The 7,812-nt window shown below is 38.3% G+C and overlaps 1 protein-coding gene across 1 annotated transcript; it reads right to left on the bottom strand.

Annotated features, from left to right (window-relative positions):
- Positions 1-246: 246 nt before the first annotated feature.
- Positions 247-1,655, bottom strand: LOC111903125 (probable protein phosphatase 2C 60). Its single transcript, XM_052768035.1, has 5 exons — positions 1,521-1,655; positions 1,038-1,181; positions 762-825; positions 567-675; positions 247-476 (listed from the first exon to the last, which is right to left on the bottom strand). Exons 2-5 carry the CDS (start codon positions 1,152-1,154, stop codon positions 284-286), a joined length of 483 nt encoding a protein of 160 aa, XP_052623995.1. The 5' UTR covers positions 1,155-1,181; positions 1,521-1,655; the 3' UTR covers positions 247-283.
- Positions 1,656-7,812: the final 6,157 nt, after the last annotated feature.

Here is a 7,812-nt window from a genome sequence, read left to right as displayed (position 1 = left end):
TATTTCTATTCTTTTTAGTTACCAACATGGAAAACTAATGTATTTTTGTAGTAATTGTCTAGCCTTCTATTCTCTATTAGCTCAACTTGATCCATTTCATCACTCTGCTTATAACAGTCATCATGACAAAGACTGACTTTCTGTTTCTTAAAAGCAACAACTAGAACTTGAATGGACCCTAAAAACAGGCTCTTACCAACTTCATCTTTCAAAAAAAGTTATGCCTTTAACAGCTCTTACATACATACATCAATTCATTGAAACAACTCATTTCATCCAGACATCAGTATATTTGGTGTGTATGAAGGAAGAAAGAAAGTACCTCCTCAGTAGACCAATTATCATTTAGACCTTTTAAATCGTTACCCTTTGGTGACCAAATTAGTCCCTCTATCATGCCACTGAATTGATCCATTTTATTTCCCAATATAGCCAACTCTCTCCAGCCACGTTGTCCACACATCATCTCATCCATTCTGCATAATGATACCAATTTCTTCAAATAACAGACAAGACAAAACAGCCATGTATTTGGTTAGTGTGAATAGATAACATAGAAGAGTAACCTGAGAAAAGATTTCTGGGCAGCAGTTCCAATATCACCAGCAGCATAAGCTTCCTGCTTCAGGACTTGCAGGTGAAGATACTTGGCACAGAACTTAGAGACTGCCTGACCTGAAAGATAAAAAAAAGCTTAGTGAGGACACCTTATATATGAAGAAACAAACATGTGTGTATATAATCTATATCCATATGCTTACCTCCATGGCCATCATAAACTCCAAAGAAAGATGTGGAGTTGTCCAAGTCAAGTAAAGCAGCATGCTACCAAACACCTCATATTGACACATAAAATCTTGGTTAATTACTATAGTGATCAATGTTTGGGCTGACTGAAAGTTGTATCATAGAGAGATATAGAGAAAATTCAACAAGATTACAAGAGCATTAAACTATCATACCTTTTCAGAATATAGAAAATCCAAACAGGAACAATAGCTTATATAACTAACAAGTAGCCTATACTAGGGACTTACAACATCTTCCATTGATGTGCGCCATCCTTGCATGGATGAGACTTCATATCTCAGTTTCTCATTCTCACCATCGTCGGATGTTTTATCAGTTTTAGGTGTGCTTAGGTAAACCCCCATATCTAGTAATCAACCCGGATGGTAAGCCTAAAATCCCAAAATCATCAATCACAATTACAGAAGTTACAGTTAGATATAAAATTAGACACCACATCTGGCATGCTAAAGAAAAATACAGCTATATCACTTCATATGTATAGTATATTATCAGACACCTAAAACCAGTACAGTTCAGATGCATCATGAAAACACGAAACAAATAAAGGCAACGAAACCAAAACACCAAACAGAAACACAGATTCCAAACGGTCATGCCCTAAAATGCTAAGCCTAATTGAAATTTCAAACAATTATCGAATCAATGGCAAATCTAATGTAATATTAGATATTCCACAAAGTTCAAATCTAGAAAACGAAGATGCTCACATAAAGCCCAATCACGATGGATCAATGATTTCAAAAACGAAATGACAGATTAAGGGTGAATTGAATTGTAAAAATTATCTATTTCTAAGCGAGCATCCGAGTGTAATTAAGATCTAAGCCGCATCACAACAAATCAAATATTCAAATTAACGAAACTTACGAGAGATTGGAATTGTCCGTACAGTTTTGTTCCAGTGGCGAACCCCCCAGTCCCCAGAGTACTTGGGTTACTGAATTAGCCCGGGTAAAAAAGGGGGATTGAATTTTGGATGGATTATTTATCGGCCAGGTGGAATACACTTATTGGGTTACATAAAAAAAATATTGATAATTGTCAACAACTAGAACTTGAAAAACACTAAAAGCAACGGATACAAGATAAGTAAACTCATAACTCAATGGAGTTATGCCTTTAACAGCTGCACTTATCATGTGAGGTGTCTCGGAAGCTAAACTGAAACCTAAATCATAACGATCCTCTGTAAAAAAGTTAGAAATAGATATAGTAGATATATAATTGAAACCCTCCCCGACTAGAAAAATTACCTCTCCATGCCCTAAAATGATTGAAAATGATAGTGGAGTGAGTACTCTATGACTACATTCATAATCATCACGGAAGATTGAGGTATCCATAAAATATGAAACGGAAAAATCATTTTTTACAGAATACTCGCCAATCAGATGACGAATCTAACAAACATAGGAAGGAGAAGGGTGGTGAACCAGAGAGAAGACGAAGGGTGGTGGGTGCCTGGGTGGTTGTCGAGCAGTATGGGGTAGAGAGAGAGAGAGAGAGTGAGAGAGAGAGAGAGACTTGTAGATTAAGACCATGGCGGATGAGGCATTTTATCAAACATGTTGCGTGCATCATCGATTCTTCCCCATTTACTGTATAAGTCGATTTCTCGATTTCTATTTCTCTTTCTCCCATTCTAGTCTCCAACTTTCTGTTCCCGTGATAGAGAGTTTCCTTCCATCGCTGGGATTTGAGTAGTGCCACCACTCCTCCGAAGGCTCTGAGTTTTCTTGGTCTAGGTCACCAGACCTAATGTTGCTGGCAAGGGCAGGCGAGGTGAGATTGCTGGAGATGAGGGGCTCCATCGGCTGGGTGACGCTGGAAAGCGTTGGACGGTGGGGCAGGGCTAGACGGAGGTCAGAGGTGGGAGGCGCCAACACCAAGAGAAACGTCGGAGGTGGGAGAATTTGTCGAAGTCGAGAACCGAGAAGAAGAGAAAGGGTTTGTCGAAGTGAGAAGGAGAGAAAGGGAAGTTGAAGAGAAAATGAGCAGTACAGGAGGGCATAATTGGGGCAAGTTCTTGAAAAAAAAGCCCTAGCTACTAGGGAAATTAAAGTGGAGGGAGAAATAAAAGGAAGGCGGGGATTTTAAGTTTTTGGGATTTCATTTTCCCCAGATGGAACGCGCGCGTTCTATTAAAATTTATAAAGCGACGGTCGTAGACGACACGCAGGTGCCCTCCGTGTTTTTATTTTTTTTTGTGTAGACACTAATTTTAGGGCACACAAAAATGCGCGTCTGAAATCCTTTAAATTTTGGAAGAGATGACATTATTTTTTAGACACTCACCTTTGCGTATCATAAATCACTGCGTGTCATGGTCCGCGCGTCGTAAAAGGCTATTTTTCTAGTAGTGAGGTTTACTCTTGATTAGCTCTTGAAACTCTTCAAGATCTTTAAGACTCGCACTGACCTCTTGACATATAATTTTCTCTCTGTCAAGAAACATTGCTTGACAAACAAATATTCAAGAGTTAGTGTGGTTTCTTATCAAGACAAACACTATTGACAATCGGTCTTAGTTGATCTTTGTTTTATCCAAAACATTACAACTTACCAATTTCAAATGTCCAAGAGTAGAAAACATTTTACTCTACATTTGCTGATATGTCACTCAATATACAATCTTGGAATATGACTCTAAGTTTTGATTTTCGAATGAAGTATGATTCATCTTAATTGATTTAACCATCTCAACAATTCTTGATGCCTCTTCTTAGCCAAACAAATGCACTAAGATGTCCTTATAGGATCAAATTGTGATATGGTTTTCATAATCATTAAGATGATCATAAAACACGATACTCAAGTACTCTCCCATCTTTTCAGATTGGATAAACTTTTGTCTTTATGCCGACTTTGATTCTTCTTATTCGTTCTGCTATACATTAAGACCATTTCAATGACTCAGAATTATACTTAATCTTGTAATCATAACCATATTTACTAACTTTAGTAAACCATAACGAATAGTCTTATCGTTCTTTGTGATGGACCTGACCAACGCACATCCAAGTGCACCCGATCCCCTAGTCCCTCACTTAACTCACATATACATGTGAACAAGGAATTAATCTTAATTTCCCAAAGATAAAGATTCTCATCCATCATACAATACAAGTTGCATGATCTAAGTTTCTGTCTAATTGAAACTTGGGTGATGAAAATCTTCCCTTATTTGGTAAATTTAGACACTACCACAAACGAAAGAATCAAATCCATATTGATAAAATAGAAACATACAAACATCAGTTTTCACAAATGTCAATGCAAGGAAATATAAATAAGATAAAAGTCAAAATTTTATTTAATTATAAAAGGTTCGGAAAAACTTTTCCTTACAATGCAATTACATATGAAAACTATGCTAGTACAAATTTCTAAGAAATCTATCATAACTCCTAAGCAGCAGCTCAAAAATCCGTTCATCGAATCAGGCGATCAAAATCCATCTTTTCACGATTAGATTCAGCTCACTCTTCTTTTAAGCTTCCTTTCTTTTCTTTGATCCTACAAAACATCAAAATGCGACCCTGTCACATCATGTATTAAGAATTTCCAAATAGGAACTTAATAGAGTTAGATAGTAGACTTACCTGAAGTAGAGTCAAACTTTTTGACTTTACCATCCTTATGGTCCTTCAAGTACATCACCATTATGAAAAGCAATCATATACATAATCAGTACATACCCAAATATTCCTCATCCCACCAGCTTCCTAGATTCACCATGATTTTCCTAGTCTCGGATATAAATCATGTGCTTTCAGTAGTACGGGCCCAATACTACCTTCCACACCTATTTATACCTTCCTCAAGGACTACCCTGACTCCTCTAAGTCACTCTTCCTAAGTAATATATTTCTCAAACTATAAGGTGTCCTACGCACCAAAGAATCCCATAGGGACTCCCTAAGACTCCCTTCCTCACCCCTCTCTGCTATCAACTGTAGAAGGAACTTCTACAAGTACTACCTAACTATTGCATAAACATAATTACATACTACTAGGACTAGATAATTCTTCGAATGAAAGGTCCCACACTACAACGGTTGGACTCAAACAAGAGTTGCGCAATAGATTTAAACCTATCATTCTAAAATTATCCAATCACAATAATATGTAACCCAACGCATTCATCCACTAGTCAGCTAGTACCAATAGAATTTCCTAAAGCACAAAGCATGCAGCATACGAGCATCAGGAAACTCGACTGAAAACATACCCTATACATGTCATCCTAATAAGTAACTAATCTGATACTAGTATACAAATCTAAAAGCTCATATAGATAGGCACATAAAGGCATCTCTCCTAACATTCTATCATGCAATTCTGAGTAGATCCTTAGCCCCTAATCTAGCATAAAGCATATAACTTGTATGGGTATTTTGGGAAGACTTACTTGAGCTCGGTTGATTGCACGCATTACAACCCTTGTCTTTTATTAAAAATACTTAGATTAAAATGTTTCTTTTTGTGAAAAAAAATTACCAAACCCTCGATTTGAGTCCAGGCACACCTGAAAGTATGCCCGAATCCCTCAAACCAAGGCTCTGATACCAACTTGTAACGTCCCAAAAATACGGATAAAATTTTGTTCTTAATTTCATTCAAATCACACGACAATAATATCAAATTAGTCAATAGAGTGTCATAATAACATGTTATTAGAGTACAAATCCCCAAAATCAATAAGTGTGGAAAACATAAGGTAATGCGGTGCGATCAGGTCTGGCCCTTCCCACTGGAAGTACCTGAAACATAAAGTGAAAATTGTAATTACAAAGCTTAGTAAGTTCCCCCAACATACCATATACTAAAAAAACATACTGCCAAACATATTTGGGTGCTTGCCTACCCCCTTCAATCTATTTTAACCGGATACTATCAAGCATATTCGGGTGCTTGCCTACCCATTCGGACTATTTTAACCGAATACTATCAAGCATATATGAGTGCTTGCAATCCCATTCGGTCAATTTCAACCGAATATTGGGTCTATTTCACCCCCTATTACTACCACATAATATCATAACAATAATCACAAAGTCATCAAGCAAATACAGTAATAGTTGACAATTGTCACAAAGAAAATCATCACCCTACATCATAAACTAATGGGTCGGCCTTGGTGCCTTCTACCCATAGATACTGCGAAAGAAGACTCACCTTAGACTGAAGATAGCAAATCGCACTCGGCAGATGACTCGTGAAATCTTCTTCCTAACACACAAGCATAAAACCCTAATTATAAATTAGGTCACACTCTAACTCGAAGGTCCAAACCCTAATTCTTGACTTAAGGCAAAAAGGGACCTTTTACCCTTGCCTCAATGGGCCTCCCTTCCCCTAAGGCCTAGATCCATAAAAAGCCCAACAAGCATCCAAGCCTAACTACAAGGCCTCTAAGGCCCAATATGGCCCAAGAACACCTAACATGACCTTAGGCCAAAAATGGCTTGCTACAACAGTTGGGCCTGAGGCCCAACTTAAACAAGTCCAAAGCCCAGTGGCGTACATGTCTCGTACGCTGATGCTCATCCAGAGTCGGAACACTTACCCAGTATGCACATCGTACTCTAGAGTACGCTCTAGAGTACGCCCAGCGTACTGGCCAGTCAGCCCATTCTCACTCCAAAGTCTTAATCCATTCAGCCTTTGCGTCCAAAACATAGATCCAAGCTCAAAATAACGTCTTAAGCCATAAAGTTGCAAAATTTATGCTTTTGCATGCATGGATGGGGCTCAAACCATGAATTAACTCCATTAACTCACTTGGATGGTCGCTAACACTTGCATGGTTGAGTCTTAACCACCAAGATCTTAGTTTTATGACTTAAAACACTCCCAATAGTCCAAAAGGATAGCTCAAATGTCCTGGAGTTGATCATACTCCAAGATACCAAACCATGGGACCAAAAGATGTCATATTCTACTCTAATCCTATATCTAAGCTTGCAATGATCAAGATTCAAACTTTATACCTTCACTAGGCTGGAAATGGTACAGAAGCTTTGGATCTTCAAGCTCCTTCTTCTCCTTTGCATCCTCCCAAAATTCCTTCTCCTTCACAACCACCAAAGAACACCACAAACACTCAAGGAAAGCTCAAAATTCACACAAGGAGGCTAGGGTTTGAGATTTGCACTAAAAGGGCATTGGAGGCTGAGTAAAGGACTTGAGGGACTTAAGGTCTTTAAATAGGGCAAAAAAAACCCTAAAAATTAGGGTTTTCATCTGGCTGGAGTACGCCCAGCGTACTCCATAAGGTGCTCGCGATCCTTCTGCCTAGTATGCCTAGTGTACTTCCTTGTACGCCCAGCGTACTAGGCTTGGCTCTTAAACCATCAAACTTCTGGAAGCCATAACTTCTTCGTTCTACGTCCGATGTTAACATTCTTTATATCCACGGAAAGGTAATAAGCAGCTCTACAATTCTGTCAACTCACCCTTGCCTTAAAGCTTTTCAAATTACAATAAAAAATCCATAAAGGCCCAAACTGACACGTTACCGATATACCGTTGGTGTAACATCCCAAAAATACAGATAAAAATTATTCTTTTAAATTCACTCCATTCATAATAAACTGATACCAAAGTATTCAAAAGAGTCACATTGTATCATAATATCATAGTACAAATCCCAAAACCACTAAATGCAGAAAAAACATGGAGTGATGTGGTGCGATCAAGTCGGACCCTTCCTCTTCGAACTAGAAGTACCTAAAACAGAAACTGAAAATTGTAAGCACAAACCTAAGTGAGTTCCCCCAACATACCACATACCAATCAAACATACTGAACAAACATAGTGTCAAGCATATATGGGTGTTGGCCTACCCCTTTGGTCTATTTCAACCGGATATTGCCAAGAATATTTGGGTGTTGGCCTACCCCTTCATTCTATCTCAACCGGATACTTTCAAGCATATATGGGTGTTGGCCTACCCCATCGTTCTATTCCAACTGGATATCGGGCCTATTTCACCC

The sequence above is a fragment of the Lactuca sativa genome, chromosome 1 (genome assembly GCF_002870075.4).
Source record: "Lactuca sativa cultivar Salinas chromosome 1, Lsat_Salinas_v11, whole genome shotgun sequence".
Taxonomy (NCBI): domain Eukaryota; kingdom Viridiplantae; phylum Streptophyta; class Magnoliopsida; order Asterales; family Asteraceae; genus Lactuca; species Lactuca sativa.
The sequence above is the reverse complement of the archived record's forward strand: the minus strand, read 5'-3'. Positions and strand labels throughout refer to the sequence as shown.

What these genes read in the sequence shown, in the direction of transcription:
- LOC111903125 (XM_052768035.1), bottom strand. Translation starts at nt 1,154, where the DNA reads ATGGGGGTTTACCTAAGCACACCTAAAACTGATAAAACATCCGACGAT. An exon ending in AGTTTATGATGGCCATGGAG is followed by an intron (nt 676 to 761) that starts GTAAGCATATGG and finishes TTTATCTTTCAG; the next exon opens with GTCAGGCAGTCTCTAAGTTC. An exon ending in GCCCAGAAATCTTTTCTCAG is followed by an intron (nt 477 to 566) that starts GTTACTCTTCTA and finishes ATCATTATGCAG; the next exon opens with AATGGATGAGATGATGTGTG.